This window comes from Coenobita brevimanus, chromosome 38 (genome assembly GCF_032717465.1).
Source record: "Coenobita brevimanus isolate Jiangsu-jjx chromosome 38, ASM3271746v2, whole genome shotgun sequence".
Lineage (NCBI taxonomy): Eukaryota > Metazoa > Arthropoda > Malacostraca > Decapoda > Coenobitidae > Coenobita > Coenobita brevimanus.
Window position 1 is genome coordinate 7,411,614 of NC_136991.1, and position 24,529 is coordinate 7,436,142.

Here is a 24,529-nt window from a genome sequence, read left to right on the forward strand (position 1 = left end):
CGCCCAGGTACGGCTTAAAAGTTCGAATATTTAATCTGGTCCACTGACCTTGCCACAGAAGATTTATTGATTTCTTTCCGAGAGAGAGACTCGACTGTAGATCACAAGGAACGTCCCAAGTCTCCTCGAGCTCTACAGCCGACTTTGCAAGTAAGTCAGCCTGCTCATTGTCATAGATGCGACAATGACCAGGCACCCAGATCAGCGTGAATGACTTGTTGCATGAATGCAACTCATTAACGATGCGTCCCTGGATCTCATGAGAGTCCATAGTACAAGATGCAATTGCCTGAAGGGCTGATTTTGAATCTGAAAATATGACAAATGAGTCATGCCTAGAATTGAGAGCATAGTCTATGGCTTTGTCAATAGCAAAAAGTTCGGAGGTAAACATAGATATATGAGTTGGCACCCGATACTGAGGGCACATTGGGCCGACCATACACTTGCACCCACACATTCACGCGACCTGGAACCGTCGGTGTACAATTGGTGGGACCCCAAGTGACGCACAATGACGTTATGAAACAAGTGGTGGACCTCCGCCTCCGGCGCCTTGGCTTTTGGTGCTGGGAGCCATGATACGTCAACGGTAAAGCCAGGTGGCTCCCAAGGCGCTATATTTTTTAACACCAACTTGTCGCAGTCACTGAGGTCCACACCAAGCTCCTGAGTCAGTAAGTGGAGGCGAACGGCAAGTGGCCGATGCACCCCCTGCAGAGGGTGGTGGAATTGATGCAGGGGGGTACGGGCCACATTGCCGATATTACTTTTCCTCGATGTTCTGAGGCCATAGGACCAAGCCAGGTGGCCACGGCGAATATGGAGGAGAGGCACATTCGCCTCCACCTCCATACGAGCTACACGGGTACACCGGACGGCTCCAAGACACATTCGCAAACATTTATTCTGCAACACATCCAATCCTTTCAGCGAGGCATCGGATGGCGAGCCATACACCTGTGTGCCATAGTCTAGCTTTGATCGAATGAGGGACTTATACACCATTAATAGAGATTTTCTGTCGGTACCCCAGGTAGTACCCGCTAGGTACTTGAGGACATTTACAGATTTATCACAACGAGCAAGCAAATTATTAACATGAATTTTGAAGTTCAACCGATGATCAAAATGAATTCCCAGAAACTTTACAGAATTTTGAAAAGGTATCACCTGATTATCCAAAGTTAAGCACAAATTAGGTACTTTACAATTAGTGAAGATTACAGCAGCACACTAAGGGACGGAAAACTTAAATCCCCACTGCAAGGCCCATTGGTGGACGAAGTCAAGGGCTGCTTGAATCTGCCCAGCCGAAAATTGTGCATTATGGGAAGAGTGCCATATTGCACAATCGTCAGCGTAGAGAGAGTATTGAAGATTCCTCGGGATGGGAGCTGATGACAGAATATCATTGATCATAATACTAAATAAGGTGGGACTAAGAACACTTCCCTGCAGCACCCCGTTTTCCTGGATAAATATATCTGATGTTACATTACGGGGCAATTTGACAGAGAAAGTTCTGTCTCTTAAGAAATTTGAAATAAAAATAGGCAAATTACCTCTTAAACCACAAGCATAGAGCTTCATTAGTATACCGTGTCGCCATGTCATGTCATGGGCTTTATGGATGTCCAAGAACACCCCTATCATGAATTCTTCATTGGCAAATGCCTCTGCAATACAATGCTCCAAATTCATTAAATGATCTAGTGAACTTCTGTATTTGCGGAAGCCACATTGTAGATCATTTAACAAATTTTTCAACTCTAAAACAAAAAGAACCCTATTATTAACCCTGCGTTCCATGACCTTACATAGACAAGAAGTCAACACAATAGGACGAAATGAAGTTGGATTCATAAGACGATCAGCCTCTTTCGGTATTGGTATGACGTGTGCAAAGTGCCATGAGTTTGGGAACGTTCGAGATGCCCAAATCTCATTGTACAATGCTAACATCTTAATCAGGCTGTCCTGATTAAGATGCTGGATCATACCATACGTGATGGTGTCTGGTCCAGGGCTGGAGTCTTTACAGGATTTAAGGGCAAGGAGCAGTTCATCTAGCATAAACTCTTGGTTGTACGGGGAGTCTACGTCTTCTGTGGCAAAGTCTATTAATTATAGCTCAGCCGTGCGTTTATGATGTTGGAAACGCTGGTCATAATTGGCTGAGCTACTTACATGGGAAAAACTCCTGGCGAGGATGTTAGCAACGTCCACGGGCTCGTCATAGATGGTGTTATTCACCTGCAGGGTGGTGATAGGGAAGTATGGGCTTTTATTATTTAATATTCTGATAGTGGACCAGACTTTACTTAGCGGTGTTGTACGAGTCACCGTGGACACAAAGGACCGCCAGGAGTCACGTTTGGCCCATATTATTCTCCTTGCCTCAGCCCGTGCCTGTGTGTATGCAATAAAATTTTCCTCAGTGGGCTGACTATCAAAAATCCTGTATCTCCTCTTGCGTTTTCTTAATGCTTGTCGGCAATCCGGTGTCCACCAATGTGCTCAGTGCTTTGCATGAACTGTAGAAGTCTTGGGAATAGCAGCCTCAGCTGCAAGTAATATGGAAGTAGTTACATTTTCGACCTTAACATCCATGGTCTCCTCAGATATATCTAAATTGGCGATCCTTCAGAAGGATCCCCAGTCTGCTTTCTTATAGTTAAATTTTGGAGGTGGAGGGTCCGAAACGATGTTGCGTGTATAAGAAAGACAGATAGGTAAATGATCGCTTCCCAAGGAGTCGTCATCAGGGTCCCATGAGAAATCTTGATGTATACCAGGGGAGGCCAAAGATAAGTCAATGGCCGAAAAGTTACCAGTACGATCATCTACACGAGTCACACTACCATCGTTCAGAAGACAGAGGTTGGACTGTAGTATTAGGTCGGCTACTTGCTCCCCACGACCATCGATTCTCAAGCTACCCCATTGATAGTGATGGGCGTTAAAATCGCCCAACACTAACTTATTGCCAGGAAGATGGTCAAATAGTGAATTTAAAGCACCACTATCAATGGGGCCATGTGGAGGACAGTACAGAGAGCAAATAGACAGATACGTGTTATTAAATTTTACTCTGCGTGCGACAGCTTCCAGAGTAGAATTTACAATCACTTCCGTTTGTGGGTGTGATTTGTGTGTGTATATGGCAACTCCGTGACCTTCATGTCTTCTATACGAGTAGTAGTGTCTGAACTGTGGAGGATCAGGATGATCCTCCAGGCACGTCTCGGTAAACAAACAACGTCTGGTCTGTGTAAGGAAAGCAAGATTGCTATATTTTGCAACTTATTCCCGACACCTCTACAATTCCACTGTAATATAGTGAATGCAACGGTTTAAGATTTACGAGGGTGGCCAGTGCTCTTAGTTTTTCTATGCTGCCTGCCAACAGGCAAGTGGCTGCGGGGGGACCTTTCCCGGTACTTGTTCATGGAGACCTCCATATTTTCGTCAATGAAGAAAGATAGATTTTGGGATGATTTAATACATGTAGTGGGTGGTATGCAGGATGATGAGATAATGGTTTTGGGAGGGGACTTAAATGGTCATGTAGGTGAAGCAGCTTAAGGTTATGAAGGAGTGCATGGGGGATTTGCGTATGGTATAAGGAATGCAGAAGGGGAAAGGATACTCGAGTTTGGGGAGGCTACGGACATGATTGTGTGCAACACATATTTTAGGAAAAGAGACAATAGGTTAATTACATATGAGTCTGGGGGAAATAGCAGTCAGATAGATTATTTTCTGGTTGGGAGGGCCGATAGGAGGTTAGTGAGGGATGTTAAAGTTATAGGAAGTGAGGAGTGTGTGCAGCAGCACAAACTACTGATTTGTGATATGGTGCTTAAAGAACGAGTGATGAAAAAGAGGACTTGTGTACCTAGGAGAAAAATATGGGAGCTGAAAAACCAAGTGGTAAGGGATGCCTTCTGTAGCGAGTTGAGGAGAGTGGTGGCTGAACAGGGAACTGTAGACAGAGGCATTAATGAACAGTACAGAGCCCTCAAGAACAATCTCTTGAGAGTTACTGATGTAACATGCTTATGACAAGAGGACCACCAAGACATGAAGTAACTTGGTGGTGGGATGAGGGTGTAGAAGCCGCAGTTAAGGAGAAATGAAGGCTTTTCCGGGAATGGAAGAAGGGTGGTAGCAAAGAGGAATATTTGGCTGCCAAGCTAGGGCTAGAAGAGAGGTATACAGGGCAAAGTCTGAGTCTCAGAGACTTTTACTTGATAACCTAAATCATGGGGAAAGGAAAAATATGATATTTAGGGTGGCAGGTCAGGTGAAGAGGGATAATCGAGATATTATAGGTGAGCAGTGTGTGAAGAATGATGAAGGAAGGGTAGTGGTGAACAGTGAGGATATTAAAGATGCATGGAGAGAGCATTATAACCGGTTGTTGAATGAGGAGTATGAGTGTGACAGAGAAGGTTTGGAGCCAGCAGATCCAGTGTCTGGCTCTTAGCCTTTGATTGATGCTGCTACAGTGAGTGAGGCAATAGGCAGGATGAAGGTGGGGAAGGCAGCAGGTGAGTCTGGGTTGACTGCCGAAATGTTGAAGGTCTCAAGCGATATAGGGGTGAAGTTAGTCACTGACCTGATAAATAGGATTATTTATGAGTGTGTTGTTCCAGATGATTGGCTGAAGAGTGTAATTGTAAATGTGTATAAAGAGAAGGGTGATGCCCTGGAAAGAGGAAATTATAGAGGTATAAAGCTTTTAGATCAGATAATGAAGGTAATGGAGAGAGTTTTAGAAGATATGATTAGAGAAAGAGTGAATATAGATGAGATGCAATTTGGGTTTATGCCAGGTATGGGGACCACTGATGCCATATTCATTGTTTGACAGCTTCAGGAAAAATATATTGGTAGGAGAAGGGATCTTTATTTTGTTTTTGTTGATTTGGAAAAGGCCTTTGACAGAGTCGCTAGAGAGGTGGTGAAGTGGGCAATGAGAAAGCTTGGCTTGGAGGAGTGGCTGGTTAAGGTGGCTATGGCTATGTATGTGGGTGCTCACACCCAGGTATGAGTGAATGGAGATTTGAGTGATGAGTTTTCCGTGGATGTTGGTGTGCATCAGAGGTCAGTTTTGAGTCCCATGTTGTTTATCATGGTACTTGAAGCCCTTTCACGTGACTTTAGAAACGAACTCCCGTGGGAGTTGTTGTATGCTGATGATTTGGTGTTGATTGCAGAGAACAAAAGGGAGGCGGAGGAAAGGTTTAGGATGTGGAGAGATGGTATGGGGCACAAGGGTTTAAGGGCAAATGCAGATAAAACAAAAGTGATGATATCTAGGGTTGGTGGCAGTACTGTCAAAGACGAGGGAGAGTGGCCATGTGCAGTTTGCCACAAGGGCGTGGGAAGTAATTCCATCTTGTGCGGTGTTTGTGATAAATAGGTGCATAAGAGATGTAGTGATATCAGAGGTAGACTGCGAGATAATGCTGATTTTATGTGTATGGTGTGTCGGGGAGAGCAGGTGGAGATTGTCAGACGTGAAAGAATTGAACTTGCTGGTGAATCTCTTGAGTGTGTGGAAGAGTTTTGTTATTTGGGAGACATGTTGTGTGCTGGAGGTGGGGCTGGAGCTAGCTCTGTGGCTAAGGTGAGAAGTGGTTGGAAAAAGTTCTGGGAGCTCTTGCCTCTCCTGCCATTGAGAGGACTCTCCCTACGTGCCAAGGGGTCTTTGTATCAGTGTTGCCACATGTACGATAATTTTAGTACCTGTACAATAATATTGCCTCTGGTACGATGAACGATACAATTTTCTATTATCGTAAGGTTTGTACGATAATTTTGGGTTGAGAGCTAGCATGGCAGTAAATTTTGTGGCATGCATAGCTAATCAGGCACTTTTGTTCCACAATTTGACAGATGAGTGATCTTAGGGGCTAATATACTGTAATGGTGATCACTGAAAATACTTGCCGAGTTATCACCTGCAAGTCTTGCTGAGTTATCATCTGCAAGAGGAAGCACATTTCTATGGTCTTGCTGAGTTATCATCTGCAAGAGGAAGCACATTTCTATGAGTTATCTATTAAAGTTCTATGCATTCTGCTGCTAGTCAGACTGATTTTCTAGACTGGCACAAAGGGTATTTCGTGTAACATTATTTTTGTAATGAATGATATGATTATAGTATTATAATATTATTATCATGAGATTTTCATGGTATAACCTAATTCTGATACAATATAAAGTAATAAAATACACCAAAGCAAACATCAGTACCTTAAAAAATTACGGGACTGATGAAAATAATTGTAATGGGTAAGTTTTCAGTAAATACACAAGGTATTGGTGACGATTTTAAAATGCTTCAGATTAGTGAGTGAATGGTTTGGCCATGTGGAGAGGATGGAGAGTGAGAGACTAACGAGGAGAGTGTATGTGAGTGAGGAGGAGAAGGGGTAGAGGGAGAGGGAGGCCAAGGATGAGATGGAGGGATGGAGTGGAGAGGTATATGAAAGAGGGGGTGTGAGCTGGGAGCAGTGCAGTGAAATGGCAGGAGACAGGGCGACATGGAGGAGATTTGTTTGTGGCCACCCCTTATGAGATTAAGGCTTCTGGCAATAAATAGATAGATAGATAGAAAAATAAATTTAATAGTGTACGATAATTCTAACGAAAAAACGATAATTTTGAAGAGCCGGTACGATAATCCCAATCTAAAAGTGTGGCAACACTGCTTTGTATGCAGCATGTGTTAGGAATGTAATGCTGTATGGTAGTGAGACCTGGGCAGTGAAGGAGGAGGATATTCGCCGGCTTAGACGTACAGAAATGACAATGATTAGATGGATGTGTAGTGCGCCCCTGCGTCCAAGATCTGGGGGGGCTGGGTTCACGATGGAAGAGTTGAGAGGTAGGATGGGACTAGAGTGTATTGGTATTGTGATGAGGAGAGGTAGATTGAGATGGTTTGGACATGTGGAGAGGATGGGGGATGATAAATGGGTGAGGAAGGTGAGAAGTGTTAATATTGGGGGTGGGGTTACGAGGGGTAGACTGAGAAAGACATGGGACGAGGTCATTAAGTGTGACCTCAGGGTTAAGGGACTGAACAGGGAGGCTGCAATGGATCGTGCAGCATGGAGAGCCGCCGTTAGGTGACCAAGGCCGACGCATGCAAGCATGTTGGAGCCTTTAAAAACGAAAATGAAAACGAAAACGACAAGGCTCCCAGACTCCACCGAGGAAGAGCTATTCCTTCTCTCCCTTGCTGGACCAGGAGCGGGAAGGACATGAGGACGTGACTGTTTAGTGAGGGTGGTCAAATTAATCTTGTCAGACTTGTCAGACTTCTGTTTTGGCCGCACTGACTGCGAAGGAGCAGCGGCAGCCTGAGAGTATGAAGTAGCAACAGGGATGTCCGTAAGAGAGTTGGAATGTACAGGAGGCTTAGACTGAGAGGTAGGGGGTGGGGCATGAGGAGCGAATGTAAGGTCAGTCTGTGTCTCAACGGTGCACATCACGGGACGGGACACAACCGCCGATGCAGAGGAGATATTAGGCTTGGGAGTTGCATGCAACTCCTTCACCTTCTTCCTAGCATCGAAGAAGGAAATGCCCTCTGTCTCTTTCACTGTGCAGACCCTCGAGGAAGTGGAGTGAGCATCCTTGCAGTGAAAGCAGCACTCAGTCTCGGATGTACAGGTGTCAGCAGAATGACCTACAGCCACGCACTTGCCACACACTAAGTTGAAAGCCCGACAAGTCTTTTCGTGGTGTCCATAGAGCTAACATTTTGAGCAACGAAGGGGATTGGGAATGTACGGCCTGACATTTACAATTCATATCCTACTTTCACATTTGTAGGTGGAGATATTTTTCCAAAAGTTAAGACTACTGTGGCTGTCTTTGTCCATACGCCTTCCTGAAAACGAGTGATAAAACAGGCATCAGTGACATCCTGCTGAGCAAGTTCCTGTATGATCTCTTCCTCACTCATCACCATGAGATCCCTGCAAGTGATAACACCCTTGCAGGAATTCATGGATGTTGGGATTTTGGCCTCGACATCATGGCAGTGAAACTTGCACAGCTTCAGCAAGTCATTAACCTGAGCAGAGTTGAAAGTCTTTACTAGGAGGTCTCCATTTCCAAGTTTTTTTACTTGTTCCACCTCTCCCGCACAGTGGTCAACCACCTTCTTGACAATGAAGGGACTGAGTCAGGACAGGGGAGTGGAACCTAGAGCATGAAGTGTCACGTAGGTCGCAATCGCCACGGGAACGTCAAGTGGGGATCGAGTCTGGCGTCCGTCAGTCTGGGGCCGGTTAGTCACGGTAAGGTTATTGTCGTCAGGACTACCTCCCCCTCTTCAGGCAGTAGGGGCGTCCGCCATAGGTACCACTTCCCCCTCGCGGGGGAAGTGGGAAGAAAGAGAAAAGCAAGCAAGGGACAAAGTACAGTTGGCCGCACTCCTGAGTTCCCAGAACTTCACCCATAGTCAGTGATGTGGCACCACTGTATTTGTTTGGATCTTTGGAGATATACCGTAGCAGTATGAAGAGCTGGGACCTCGTAATAGTGACATGGCTCTGACACTGAGTAACGGAAATTTCCTTTCAGCATCTGTGCATAATCGAACCTATGTATCAATTAAATAGCGATAAGCATTAGGATATAACTGGACCCTGTATCGGGTGTCTAGTTTCGTGTGGAAGAAGTGTGGCTAGTGGGGGAAGGGAGGGAATGGACTGGGAAGTGTTGGGCTCTCCTGTTTCTTGCTGAGTCGTATACCGAGTCGTAAGCTGGAACCCAATACTTTACAGGAAACGAGAGAGACAACAGACATTCACATGGTTGGGAGCACACACACATGGCATGCTTTCACCTTTGTATAGAGGGCTAAATAATATATGTATTACTTGGCTCTGAATACAGCTATGAACGTGACATAGTGATACGTAAAACTCAGCCGACCTCAGTTCATTAAGTGTTAGGCTTATCATGTGATGTGATGTACGGCTGGTGCGGGGGAGGTGGAGACTGATTCATGAGGCCACTTGGCTTGACCCGTCACCACAATTACACTATTTTAGTCAATAACAATGAAAATGACAGTATTGAAAACCAGCTATTCCTGATGTTATCATACAGAATGTAGACACGTTCATAAACAAAAACTTGTGTAGTTTTTTAAGCTCATTAGTATGCCTACATCGTAGTTGCACTGTGTGCATACCTAACAGAATACCTCCATAGGTCATAGCATGGTGCCAAAATGCCGTTCTCTGTTATATCTACCAGGAATATCATATATATATGTCATGCTGTGGCAGTATATTAACCTTGGTCGGCACCTTCTGTGCACCACCTGAAATTTGTAATGAAACAGCAGGATATATTTACGTGGTTTTTCTCCATTTTCAGTTTATTCCAATATAGTGGTGTGTGACTCTTACATTTGTGGTGGTTTATTTGTTGGTTTCTTATATAACCAGATTCAAACGATAGTTCCTGGAGAACCTTCTTCTTGAAACCCTTTGCCAAGCTACCCAGAGTGGGAGAGCCCATCCCTCCCCCCTCCTCACCCTCCCCTCCACCTCTGGCCATACCTCCTCCTCACCAGACTAGACACCCGATACAGGGTCCAGTAACAGTATATCCTAATGCTTATCGCTATTCAATTGATACACAGGTTTGATAATGCACAGACGCTGAGAGAAAAATTCCGTGACTCACTATCCGTGCCAGGTCACTATTATGAGGTCCCAGCACCTCATACTGCTAAGGTACGTCTCCATAGATTCAAACAAATACAGTGATGCCACATCACTGAAAATGGGTGAAGTTCAGGGAACGTGGGAGTGGGGCCAACTGTACCTGGGAAAGACACACCTAGTCTGAGATTACCCTCTCAAACCACTCTCGGGAGGACTCGCCTGTGTGTAACTCACACCCCAGAGCGATCAGTGGGGGGTACACTCCAAAGGTGAGTATGCAAAGGCGATCTCAATAAGTAGATATAAACACCTACTATATCTCTAATAGACCTGGGAGGAAAATGAGATCTAGCTAACCTAACTTTATTAAGTTTATGTACAAAACTATTGCCAGTGAGGCAGCCCTAGAAATGTAGAGGAAAGAACAATGAATACACGTCTGCGCTCTCCACGACCATGCATCATAGTCACCCTCCAGTCCTACTCCAAAATTCTCCGCCTTATATACCCTCCTGCTGCGTGCACGCATCAACACGAAGCTGGAGGTCAGATGAGAAATATACAGAAAAAAGCTAGGCAAGGTAATCTCTCCCCCATACTCCAGACGTTATAAATATCGCTGGTGAATACAAATCGCTATGTCGCCAGTTTAAGCTCCACTGTAAGTCACTGATATTAAAAACAATTTTAGTCACACCCACGTCGAGAGAGCAAACAGAATTAACTAAGACTTTATAAATGTGTACACACTAAATAGGCAACAACATGAGCGAGTGCATGCACGTAGATGCTGGCATACACAGCATCGACGCACATACACACATGCCCAGCAACACACAAGCAGTATACATACATGCAAAACATACACAAATATATATATATATACTTACATGTGTAACACGCTGACACCTAAGAAAGAATTTTTCCTTAGGAAACTTCGTTCTTAAGAACGTGACAAACAATCAGCGATGATATTGTCAACACCCTTAATATGTCTAACATCCAAATGAAACTGCTGAAGGAACAAACTCGAACACATCAATCACTGACTCTTCATCTTCAAATTATTCAGAAACTTGGGTGGGTGATGATCAATATACTGTATACAATGACAGAAGGTCCAAATGCAGAGACATACACAGAAAAGTGTTGCAGAGCGAGGATCAGGGCTAATAGTTCCTTTTTGAAAACAGAATAATTATGCTGAGAAACAGAAAACTTCATACTGAAATAACAAACAGGATGCTCTATACCATGATCGTCGTCCTACATCAACACAGCTCCTGCACCCACATTACTAGCATTTACAGCAAGTTTAACTCACCACATCCCGTCGACGTATGGGTACGTTGCAACATTTTGCATTAGCCAGTCCCGACGACGTACTGGTACGTCATGCAATTGCAAGGTCCCTAATTTGCACAATTTTCAATTTTCGCACGTGATTTTTCATATGTATACACGGGACACCTTCCTCTATTCCTCTACAAGATGCCAAGCAGGGACAATGCCTTACGCCACATAACCTCCCCCCCTTCCCCCGCATGCCATTGTCTCGGCAATTCACCTGTTACCAGTGACCTGGCCAATAAAGACATTCAGGGCCAGAGTGATTCCCCAATCGATGACAGTGTGGAGGACAAAGTTTATATAGCATTAGAGGAAGAAACAGTCAGAAATGATGATCAGGTAATGTGGCAAAAGAAGGTCAGGTATGGTGATGAGTTAGTGAGTGAAACAATGCTTATAATGCCTATATTACTGTTTGAAAACCAATATACTCTTGTACTACATATAAATTCGTACCAAGTAAACAAACAAATACTGTTTATGAGTGGTGTGAAATAATTACCCTCCCACAGAACTCGTTTTCTTTGGTGCCAGCCTGTTAGAAAACCCAGTCAGGTAAGGAGGTACTGCTACCTGGATCGAGTATTTTAAACCTCAGGTGAGTGATTTCTCTATGAAATTTCGATGTTTCTCACCAAAAGTGGAGGTTTTAGCCAATTTTTTTTTTTTTCGAAAATACCTCGGGACTAGGGGGTGTCAGAGGTGCAAAATAGCTCGGGACATGATGGGTTAAATGTCTTATCAAAGTTTGGTGCAGCCATAACTGGATAATTACATAAGACCTCTTTGACTGCATCAAAACTATTATGACAAACATCAGTCCAGATGTATTTTCTATCTTTCTTAAGTAATTCAGTGAAAGGGGCCACTATTGTTGCAAATTTCTTCAAAAACTGACGGTAGTAACCAGTACTGCTGAGGAATATCCGAAGTTCGTGCCTGTTCTGTGGTGCCTTAAAACTCTTTATTGCCTCCACCTTACAGTCAGGGGAGCGTACACAACCATGGCCAACCACATAACCAAGATATTGAACTTGTGCACAAACATACTCACACTTCTTTAAATTTACTACAAGGCGAGCCTCAGAAAGCTTGGACAGCAAAACACCTAGTTCTCTTAACCCCTAAAAGACAGGTGTCCTCATATGCTGTCCAAGGTAACTAGGGCCAAGAAGATGGGTGTCCGCATATGCGGTCATGCCCCCCCCACCCTCTAAACCCACCCTACCCCCTACCCCAAAATGCACACACCACCCGCCACCCCCCGAACCTCCCCCCACCCCTCCCCCTGCACTCTCCCACCACCCCCCACAACCCCACCCGCAAACCCCCACCACCCCAACTCTCCTCACCGTCCCCCAATACCCTCCACAGCCCCCTACCACCCCTTACCCCCATCCTCCCACCACCCCTACTCTTCCTTCCCACACCCCCATCCCCCACAATCCCCAATCCCCCAACCGCTTCCCCACCACCCCCACTCCCCCCACCACCCCTATCCCCCACCCCCTACCATCCCCCCCACCCCCTACCATCCCCACCACCCCTATCCCCCACCCCCTACCACCCTCCCCCTACCCCCACCACCCCAACCCTGTACCCTCCTCCACCTCCCATGCCCTTGAAACCCCCTCCCCTCAAACCTCCCCACCCCCAAACAACCCCACCCCTCCAGCCCCCACCACCACCCCACCCTCTTCCCCCCACCCCCCTCCCGACTCCCACCCATCACCCCCAACCCCCACCCTACCCCCCCATCCCCACTCCCCACTTCCCTCAAGAACCCAGTCCCCATCCCTGCACCACCCCATAACCCCCACACTCCACACCTCCCACCCCACAAATCCCCTACCATATCGCACCTGCGGATTATGCCCGTCCTGAGCGTATGTCAGAACATTATGATCCCGTCTTTTAGGGGTTAAGTGTCTTTCCCAATCATCGGTAAATATTACTACATCATCCAAGTATACCACACAATGCTTCATACCACTGACAACCATGTTAATTAATCGCTGGAAAGTTGCCGGGGCATTTTTCATACCATATGGCATCACATTATACTAATATGTTTGTCCATCTGCCACAAAACACGGGACTTCCTTAGCCTGTTCGGTCAAAGGTACTTGCCAGAAGCTTTTCTTGAGATCTAACTTCGTGATATAACTAGATGAGCCCATGCGATTGATGCAGTCCTCAAGCTGGGTAAATGGGTATGTATCAGTCTTGGTTAGTGCATTCACCCATCTGTAGGCTATGCAAAATCTTACGGTGCCATCTGGTTTAGGCTGCAACGTCACAGGGGAACTCCAAGGACTAACACAGGGGGATATAAGCCCATGGTCCAACATATAATTGAGCTCCTGATGCAGCATGCCAACATGCTCAGGACTGACTCGATAAGGGGGCAACTTCACAGGAATGACGTCACCCACATCCATGTCATGCTGAATCCAATCAGTCTACCCAGGGGTACTGCTGAATACATCCAGGTAAGTTGACAAGAGGGCAACCAACTGAGATGCTTGGTCCTGAGGCAGATGTGCTACCTTGGAGTTGAGAGTGGACTCTGCCTCATCATTCTGTACCCAGATAAAATCTAGAAACTTGCAGTCCACCTCAAACAAGCCACTATCAACACTCTCCTCAGCAGCAGCAGCAGCAGTGGCAGAGACAAGGTGTATGGGAGCCAGAGAATCTGGTGTACAATGGTACGGCTTCAGCATGTTCACATGGCACAGTTGATGTTTCTTCCTTCTGTCGGGGGCCTCCACCAGGTAGTTGGTGTCTCCAATACACGGCACTACAGGTAAGGACCACTAAACTTAGCAGGCAGCGGCTGACCCTGCAGTGGCAGCAACACCAAAACCTCATTGCCGACCTTAAACTCCCTCAGCCTGACCTTTCGATCATACCACACCTTCATGTTTTCCTGTGCCTGCTTGAGATTTTCCCTGACCAGCTCCAGAGTCTCACTCATATGGGTCTTGAAGTCCTGCACATAATGGAGTAAGCTCTTGCTCTCAGCGAGGTTACAGCTCCAAGTCTCCTTAACCAAGCTCAGGGGACCCCGGACTCGATGGGCAAACACGAGCTTGTTAGGACAGAAACCCAAACTCTCCTGCGGTACTTCCCTTGTAGTGAACAGGAGGAATGGCACACCGCGGTCCCAGTTCTTAGATTGTTCCAGACAGTACTTGCGGAGCATATTCTTGAGTGTCTGGTGGTAACGCTCCAAGGCACCTCGCATCTCTGGATGGTAGGCACTGCTCTTGTGTGTGTGTGTGTGTGTGATGCCAAGTTGAGCTAATGACTGCTGGAAGATGTTGGAAAGGAAATTAGACCCTGACTGAACCTCCCGGGGCAAACCAAACTTTGTAAAGAAATCTAGCAAAACTCTAACCACTGCCTTAGCTCTGATTGAACGTAGAGGTATTGCCTCAGGGTACCTCGTGGATGGGTCAATGACAGTAAGCAGATATGAGTTACTGCTAGAAGTTGGGGGCGAGGGTCCCACCATAACAACAATTAACCCGGAAAAAGGGGAATCAATGGCAGGAATGGGGACAAGAGGGGCCTTAGGGACAGACTGATTCAGCCTACCCACTACTTGACAGGAATGACAATGTTTTACAAACTTAGCCACATCCGCTGCCATGCGGGGCCAGTAGAATTCCACATGCAGCCTCTCCATGGTCTTCCTTACACCCATGTGACCTGCAAATGGAGTAGAATGGGCCAGTTGAATTAACTCCTGCCTGCACACATTAGATACTACAATCTGATTGTAGCCGCACATCCTATCATCTATATTCACATGTGGAGGTCTCCACTGTCTCCACAAAATCTCATCTTTCACATAAAAACATCCACCCTCCTCAAAATCATCGACTGCACACAACTTCAACTTCTGAATCTCCCGCACTCCAGACCGTAACTCCTTTAACTTCTCAATGTTCACCTCCTCCAATGGAACAGGTGGAGTATCTTCCAAAGAACCCATAAATGTATCTACCAAAGATATCTCATTGTCTGATTGTTTCGTGTCCTCGGACGTAAGGCTAACTGTTGCCTTTGGTATGACGAAGCAGGGCACACTACAAGCAACCTTCTCCTGTTGACTCCTCTCTGCACGTGACACGGACCTAGTCACTGCACAAACTGGGATTACCTCAGCATCATTGGGATCAACCTGCAGAGGAGCTTTGGGCACTGGCATCTTTGACAAAACTGGAGTGGTAATCCCCTCACCTCTCACTAGGTCAGTGCCAAGTATTAAATCAACACAATTCTCTGGTAAATAATCTACAACACCCAATCGTGCCAATTCATCAAACAACTCACATTTAATCTCACAATAAACTAGCAGCACAGTCTTTGCACCTGTTACTTCCCTAATCAGAACAAAGTCTCCTCCTGCAACATCAAGAACTTCATTATTTGGCCTTACCCACAAAGAAATTGAAGAACCAGTGTCACAAAGAATGCGTACTGGATGTTGTATGCCATTCACCATCACTGAACCAGACTACAGGTAGGGGGCATACGAAGAAGCAGGGGCAACACTGCTCATCACTGCCTGTACCACACCTTCTGGAACAGTGGGCTCCAACACATCTGTGCCCTCCTTCTTCCCACCTTCCGGAACTACATCAACCTTAGAAGGGGGGAAAAGATCAGAGTTTCCCTGACTAACAACTGGGGAACCAACTGACGGGGTAACCACGGGAGCTCCACGAGAAACAAAGCTCACTGGCTTCACAACACCTGACTTTCGCCAACATCTATCTACAGTGTGACCTGGCCTCTTGCAATATGAGCAAGTAAATGGGCGGCGTGTAGATTCTGGGGAAATGTGAGGTGTATCAGGTTTGGGTGTGGAGTAATTCGTGGAGTTGGGCTTCTGAGATGGTTTTTTGGGGAGCTGAGAAGGGTAACACTTCTGAGGAACACTCCTAGGAACTTCCTTACCCTTATTCAAATTCTTAAACAATAAATAATCATCTACATAAACTGCAGCTTCAGCTGCTTTCTTCACTTTCTTATCAGCAAGGTAAGTACTTAAATCTGTATCAATCTTATCAAGGAACAAGTTCCTTAAGCTTAACATAAGATTCTGAGACATCCTCACTTCGCATCCATTGATTAAATGCATCAGTCATCTGCCTACTGAAATCTACAAAAGTGTCATGAGGGCACTTCCTACAGTTCCTAAATTTCTGCTTGTAAGCTTCAGGTCTCATCTCGTATGCGCGCAGTATGGCTTTCTTTAGTATCTCGTAATCCTGAGATTCTTGGTGGCTAAGACTGTCATAGGCCTTCAACTCTTTACCTTTGATTACTGTCTGAACTACAGATGACCAGCGGTCTCTTGGCCACTTGTTACCTGTAGCAATCTTCTCAAATCAGTCAAAGAACTCCAGGACTAAGCACTCATCGAATGGGGGAACTAATTTAGTGGGTTCAATGGCTCTAAATCCTGAAAAAGAATGGAGAAAATTGTTTGGGGCACTTGGACAATTCATACGCATTTCAAAGCTAAGCTTCATCTGCTCCCGTTTTATTATCTCCTCCTGTAGTTTACTATTCTCTTTCTTCTTGTCCCTCTAAAGCTGTAGCTGAAGCTGTAACATCCGATACTCATGATCGCGTTTAGCCTGCTCTGCATCAATAGACTCTTTCTGCTGGATGACAGTGACCTCAGCTAAACTATCATGGGATGAATGAACTGATCTACTGTAGAAACTAATTCAAGGTCTGGCAAGGATCCAGAGACTTTGTATGGGTCTGTACCAAACAGTCGGTGGCAGATTTAGTTAACGGGAAGGCATTACCTGACACACACTGAATATCAAGAGCTTGGGTAACTAAGGTTAACTCCTGCCTCTGCAACCTCCTAACCTTATCCTCCGTTGGTCCTGAGTTTATGAAGTCAACTGCATCATGGTGACTCACAATATGTAGGGGCACCACAGTAACATCACTAGTTCTACCCTCCATGATGACACACTACCACAATGACACAATCATAAACAAATTATCAGGGTATCATCCTGGCGAGGTAAAGCCAATTTATATGTCACGAGATGGGACCAGGCAACACTAGATAACTAAATCTGACTGCGTAAAAACTGAGAAAAGCAAAGCCAAAAGGGAACTGAACAAATAGTTAAGAGATTAGAAACAATTAAAAAAAAAAAAAAAGTAATTCCAATCTCGCAACACAGGTCCGAAAGTAAATAAAATTAGCTGACGTTAGCAAGGGCAAAATTAGCACAATGAAAACTACCTAATGTAATACAAGATAATATTTACAGGATTTACAATGAGATATTAAAACACAAAAGAATGACAAAAACATACAATCTGATAATACCCTGAATAATTACACAGAAGTCTATGAACAAACCTGCCGGTCAAAGGAAATAAAATTATACAAAAAGAGATAACTAAACTGCGCTCGATTGCCAGAAATAATAGTAATACAATTAAAATGATACTTGCGATTGGATGCTGATTCGAAGTGAAAAGATGTTCAGAAATATATACAACACAAAATACTGATTCTCCCCCCTCTCTGATCTCCAGTCCAGACACAACCTCTCCCGACGCCAGTCCTACAAAAAAGACTGTGTCCATTCGTTCGATCGTTGTAAGATATCTTTCACCTGTAGTAAAGGCCAGGGCATACATTAGCCCAGTAGTGTCTCCATTTTTTTTTTTTTTTTTGGCCAATCGACCATTGGGGCCGCCCCTGGTCATTAAGGCCATTTTATATATATATATATATATATATATATATATATATATATATATATAAAAATATATATAATATATATATATATATATATATATATATATATATATATATATATATATATACAGACACACTCATGCACACGTACATACTGTATATATAATAATTTTTATTTGTTTTATTGTATTTTTTTTTTTTTTTTATATTTTTTGACCTTACATTATTCATAAACATAAATACCTAATCTAAAGACCCTAAAACTAATCACCCAACAGACAAATCGCTAACCTATACTAAATTCAAAATTCTCCGCATTATATACCCTCCGGCTGCGTGCACGCGTTAACACGCAGCTGGAGGCCAGACAAGATATATATAGAAAAGAGCTAGGCAAATTAATCTCTCCCCCATACTTCAAATGTTATAAATATCGCTGGTGAATACAGACCGTTATGTCGCCAGTTTAAGCTCCACTGTAAGTCACTGATATTAAAAACAATTTTAGTCACACCCACGTCGAGAGAGCAAACAGAATTAACTAAGACTTTATAAATGTGCACGCACTAAACAGGCAACAACATGAGCGAGTGCATGCGCGTAGATGCTGGCGTACACAGCATCGACGCACAGACACGCGCCCAGCGACACGCATGCACTATACACACACACACACACACACACACACACACACATATATATATATATATATATATATATATATATATATATATATATATATATATATATATTCTTACACACGTAACACTGTAGGCATATGCTAAACAATTCATTCCCTGAGGCCAGCAGTCTTACGCGCAACGAATCGTGGCCATCATTTTCCATAGCCACCACTCGTATGCCAGTGCCGAACCATCCATACTGATGCATGTTAGGGCTATCTCGGTAATGATGAGATGTGATGGCATTAGCCTAGTTAGAATGTTTTCTTACGGTCTGCCGATGCCTCTTGTGGAAGATTAGCTAAAATAATTTAAATGAAATTAAAATTCCAATGCTTTCAGTTTATATTTTTAAATTATCGATAACTTTGATTCCATTTATATTCTTTATTCTGGCGACCTGCTTGCGATTTTATTAATCTGAAATACATTCCTGAAAACTGGGTTAAAATACCGCACTGTTTCTTTGTAATATTTCCATAATGAGCATTTTATCCCAAGTTGCATAAAATCGTCCGAAAATGGAAGTATAAACTAAGATACCACGTCATTGTACTGAAAGCGTATTAGACACTGAACTTAACCCTGAAAGTAAGAGAAAAATTTCAGGGTGATTAGACTACAGTACTAGGAAGGTAACAAGAAAATAATAGAGATAATCCTACTGAAGGCTTAAGTACCACTCCAGAGGAATTAAATTTACCGTCCTATCCTTGTCTTTGACCCATGGAATAGTTAGGTCAGTTATAATCTATCCTATAATAAACAGCCTCCCAAACTTCAATAGGTTTGTTGCTGTTTCCTCTCCTTTGGACTCCTTTGTACCCCTTCATGACAATCGTCTCTCTCTCTCTCTTTCTCTAAACATGTTTTGCTACCTTCCAACGATTCCATTCATCTTAGAGATTTCGCGTTGTAGTAAGAATACTGCATGGTGTCTCCCCTAATCTAAGGAAAATCGTCTGGTGAGAGCAACTATAGATTTAAATCCTTGAAGGAGATAACTTTTTATTTTTTCCAATGTACCCGTATCCCCACCAGCTCGAAAAGTTCCTCCAAGGTTGAATAAAATAGTTTGTCGGTAGCAGGAATAAACTCAAAATTACCCGGTACGCAATCTTACAAAGGAGTTAAACGGACGTCACTTTACTGAAGGGTTAAGTCTTGATATTCCAAACCTGCCTTAGTGGTTATAGAAGCGGTAGTTAACCCATTTCCGTCCAGTGTCCTCAGAATAGGACGGAATTGGTCATTTCCAAAAGATAATAAAGAAGGAAACCCCGGGGTAGGGACCAGTGAGCTTCGCGACTTTGAGCCCATAGGCAGGGGGCAGTACGCTTAGTACCCTTACAGCCCAGTCCCTCACACAGGAACCCTGGGCGCTAGTGGGTTAAAATCCCAGGTTCATCTGACTGTGAATCTAGTGTACTGCAGGCTGAATTTGCCCCTCTCTTGCAGCCACCATTCTCCTTTTGGAAGATAGGGAGGAAGCTGAGGGATATACCGTATATATGACCAGGATCCATATTTTCGTCGGTTAAGGAAGCTCCCTAACACCTCTTCTTTAGCCATTTGTTTTTGGACATGGGTAGTTAATATCCTTTGTATGTTATTCATACGGAGTATGGTGATACTGGAAGAATCTACTGTATGTAACACAGAAGAGGACAGTAAGGTGAAATGAACAAAATAATTCTTATAAGAAAAAGTGTTAGGGAGCTTCCTCAACGGACGAGAATACCGACCCAGGTAGTTCCACCTTCTGGATATATTGGTGACTCCATGTGAAGGCATCCCTCTCCAGCATCTCTCTGCTCTAATCTTCACACTGAACAGATCACACTAATGCACTCTAGCATACGTACTAAAAGGTTACAAAACTGCATCTGGACTTCGGGGCTCTTTTCCCTGCGTCTCTAGTCTCGTCTAGTCAAAGGAGAGACTTACGTGAAGTGTTGGCTTGAGCACTTGGCCCGAGGCTCAAGTGTTTACGTATTTCTCTCTCTGTGTGCCGTCGGCGTTTGGGTCCGACGGCAAACACGACTATGCAAACAGACATGGAAAGTGATAGTGTGGTGTTTGCTGGGAATCGATTACATAGTCTTATGTAACCCTCTTCTGGCCTGTGTTTGTGTTGGTGAAAGAAAGATTAATCATTACGCTTCATGAGTCTTCTTGTACGACCATACATTTGGGTCAGTCATTGTACCGATACAAACATCCCTTTATTATTTATTCATTTATTTACTTATCCATTACTAGGACCGTAATCTCACTGTCTTTGGAGACATTTTAAAACCTATTCCTTAGAGATTTAATCTGTTTCATGTACTCTAATATCCTCGTGCAAATTATTATTCGTGGAAACTGTTAATAAATTACAGATATACATTACATACGAGACCAGATTAAGGTGTAATATGCAAATATAAACAGCAATGAAAAGAAAGAATACAGTTTTTGGCCGAGAGATGTATCTGATTTTAATGCTGGTTTAAGTAATGACCTTCACATGAGAGGAAAATACATGTAAAAAAATATCTCACTGTTGATCTAGTCATTGTGGATACTGACATAACATTGATGATCCATTTTTTTTTTTTTTAATGCTGTGTGCATTGCGGGTAAGACAGAAATTTCTTATATGGGAAATTTGGTTTGTTAACTGAGTAGCTACTAACTTGAATGCATGAAAAAGTAGTAATACAATGAAGATTTCTGAAAAGAAAGCAAATCTGGGAATTAATGGTGAAACTTATTGTGTGGTAGTTTTTCAATTACTTAAATGAAAATGTGTGTTTTTGTCACTGGTATGTCAAAACTATCGTAGTTTTTCACTGACACATATATAGATATATACGGTGCTTCTGTCACTGGTATATGTCCAGAAAATATTTGTTCCTAGTTTTTCTGGGGTTTATTGATGCCTGTGGACATTTATATTAGCACATCCCTACGTGTCAAGTGGGGTTGGTGGAGGATTAGCTCCCTGTAAAAACAATTAACTCTAAGCCCTTGGCCACCCCGTCTGGGATACATGGCGTCTGGCAATGAATGAATGAATGAATGAAGATTGCTTAAATATATTTAACAGTCGTAATCGAGAAATGGACTGGGAAATATGGACGCAGAGGCTACAATTAAGCTTTCTTTTTCAGGGCTGGAGCGAGCGAAGTCACTGTGTTCATTCAGCAGGGTGAATCCGATGAAGTAACATCCGCCCACCCTCCTTCCTGCCATTCACCCTCATTTCTTCCTTCCATTAATTCTTCATCCTTGCATCCTTTCATACGACCCTCATCCTTTATTCCCCGTCCTTCCATTCACCGTTCAGTGCATCTATTAGTTTTCCTCACCCTCTCCCTCCCACCTTCCATACATCTTTCATCCTTCCATACACCCTCCTTCCTTTCATACACTTCTCTTCCCCCTTCCATAATCCTTTCCATCTTCATACACCTTTCTTCCTTATCTGCACTTTCCTTCTCTCGTTCCCCTTTCCACTTTGACAGTAACTCCTCTCTTTCCTCTTTCTCATTCTTTCCCCTCCCTCCCTCCATCTGTCACTTCCACTCACATTTCCTTCATTCATTGTATACACATTTTCTGTCTTTCCTATCTACCTCTCATAGTACTTTTTCACCTCCTATTCCCTTCCACAACTTTTTCCTGTCATTCTCACTACTTCCAATTCCTCGTTTCCTTGCCTCTCTCCTTTACCTACCCAGCCATCATTCCTCTCCCCTCTTCTCTCCATCTTCTCTCATTCTTTCAACCCCTCCAAGACTCCCAACTCTGTTCCCCGACCCCCTCCCTCTTCCTTTTCAGTTCACCAATATTTCTCTTTTCTTACATCTCTTCCCTTCTTGTATTCCATCGCAAACCCTATCCGTATCCTAGTCTTCAGCCTCTACTCCCAACCCATTCATAATCATCTTTCCTCTCTCAATTCCCGTCCTCACTCCTTCCTCTTAAATCACCTCTCCTTTCCCTGACTTGACTTCTCCTTCACCCACCCCCTCTCTCCCACACTCACCTATCACACTTACCCACGCTCCCTTGTCAACCACCCTTCTCTCCTTTCCTCATTTCTCCACTCCTTGAACCACCTCTCCCGTTTCTCTCTTACCTGTCTCCTTTACTCAGTCCTAATCTGCCTCACTCACCTCTCATTTCTTCCACTCCAGCCCATATTCCTAATTGTCTCTCATCTTTCCCTTACTCCCAAGTCAGACTTCCAATCCTCTCTCTCTCTCTCTCTCTCTCTCTCTCTCTCACTCTTACACCTCACCCCCGTCAACACTACCTTCTCTTGATCCTATCTATTCCAAAAGTCTCAAACCCAGTCCCGTCCCATTCTCTTGATCCTATCTAAGTTATTTCTCTTCTTTCCCTCCACTTTCAGTTAATTTTCTCCCTCTCTCGATAATCTCTTCCCCAACCCACCAACTCAGTCTCCCCACCACTATTTAATCCTATCTCCCCTAACCATTCTTTCCCCAACTAACCCGGTCCCTCTCCCCCAACCCTTCTTAACTCAGTCCCTTTCCCACTATCTTAATCCTAACTTCCCAGACCTTTCTTTCCCCTACTAATTCAGTCCCTCTCCCCAACCCTTCTTTCCCCTACCAACTCAATTCCCCTCTCCGCTCACCATGATTTACAAGTTCACACGTGTGGTTCCTGCGGTGCTGGTGAGGCTGCTGGTGATGGTGCTACTGAGGAACGACCACACCCGCACCCACCCACCACGACCCACGCTGCTCACTCATTACGACTTCATTGTAGGTGAGCAGAGCGTACAGTAGGAGTAAGTGTGGGTAGAGATCTCTGGTTGTGTGTGGAACTTTCAAGTGGCGATTCATTCTGTGTGTGTGTGTGTGTGTGTGTGTGTGTGTGTGTGTGTGTGTGTGTGTGTGTGTGTGTGTGTGTGTGTGTGTGTGTGTGTGTGTGTGTGTGTGTGTGTTTTGCATTTCATCGTGACATTTGCAATACAATTTTTTTTTTTTTGTTTGCCCTTTTTACGGAGAAGACTATTTTGCCATTGTTGTGAAAGCAGTGACATACTAACCGTCAAACAAGTTCAGAGATGTAAAGATTACTCAGCCATTAAAGTTTTTACGGAATATCAGTAAAAGAGAGAGAGATTGTCCAGGTGCTTGAGGGTGCGAAAGTGGATGTATGTGGAATAACTGAAACAAAATGGTGAGGAGAAAGTGTGAGAGAATGGGAGTATGGATGGGGTATATGTGCTGGAGTAGGTGAGAATGAGAGGGCAAAGGAAGGAGTATGTATAGTTGTGAGTAAAAGATGGAAGAAGAGCATAAGACAGTATGGATCAGTTGGATCAAGGATTGTGTGGGTAAAGTTGAAAGTTGGAATACAAATGTGGGCGATTGTGTGTGTGTGTATGCGCCAACGCAAGATCGTGCTAGAAGAGTGAGAGAAGAGTTCTGGACAAATGTAGAAGTGTGCATGGAAAAATTTAGAAGGAATGAGAGTGTTTTTGATCGGTGATATGAATGGTAAAGTTGGGAATGTGAATGTGGATGGAATAGTTGGTGAGTGTGGTGTACCTGCTGAGATAGATGAGAATGGGAGTGCGTTAGTGGACATTTGTGCTGGGAGGGGGTTGGTGATAGCCAATACCCTCTTCAGGCATAAAATGATCCACAGGTATATATGGCGAGTGATGAGAAGGGTGGGTGGTGAACTGAATGAAAAGAAGGCAATGATTGATTATATGTGTGTGGATGAAAGGATGCGAAGATGTGTAATGGATGCAAGAGCTTATAGAGGTTGGGGGAGTGGACTTTCTGACCACTACTTGGTGGTGGCCAGAATCAGAATTCAAGTAAGATGGAGGAATAGAAGAAGGGAAAGACGAGAGGAAGGAGTAGTTGCAAGGAGAGTGGAAAGGTTACAAGAGGATGAGAAAAAGGCAGAGTATAAGAAAGAAGTGGAGGAACGATTGGGCAAATATGAACTGGAGCAGATGGGAGACGTGGAAGGTGTGTGTAGGATATTTACAGAAG

General features: G+C 44.1%; 1 protein-coding gene across 1 annotated transcript in view; it reads left to right on the forward strand.

Moving 5' to 3' along the window:
* Positions 1 to 23,149: 23,149 nt before the first annotated feature.
* Positions 23,150 to 24,529, forward strand: part of LOC145396496 (glucose dehydrogenase [FAD, quinone]-like) — a 46,670-nt gene continuing 45,290 nt past the window's right edge. The window contains exon 1 of the mRNA XM_080269867.1: positions 23,150 to 23,282. Coding sequence (XP_080125993.1) covers positions 23,150 to 23,282 — 133 coding nt within the window. The remainder of the gene's footprint in view (positions 23,283 to 24,529) is intronic.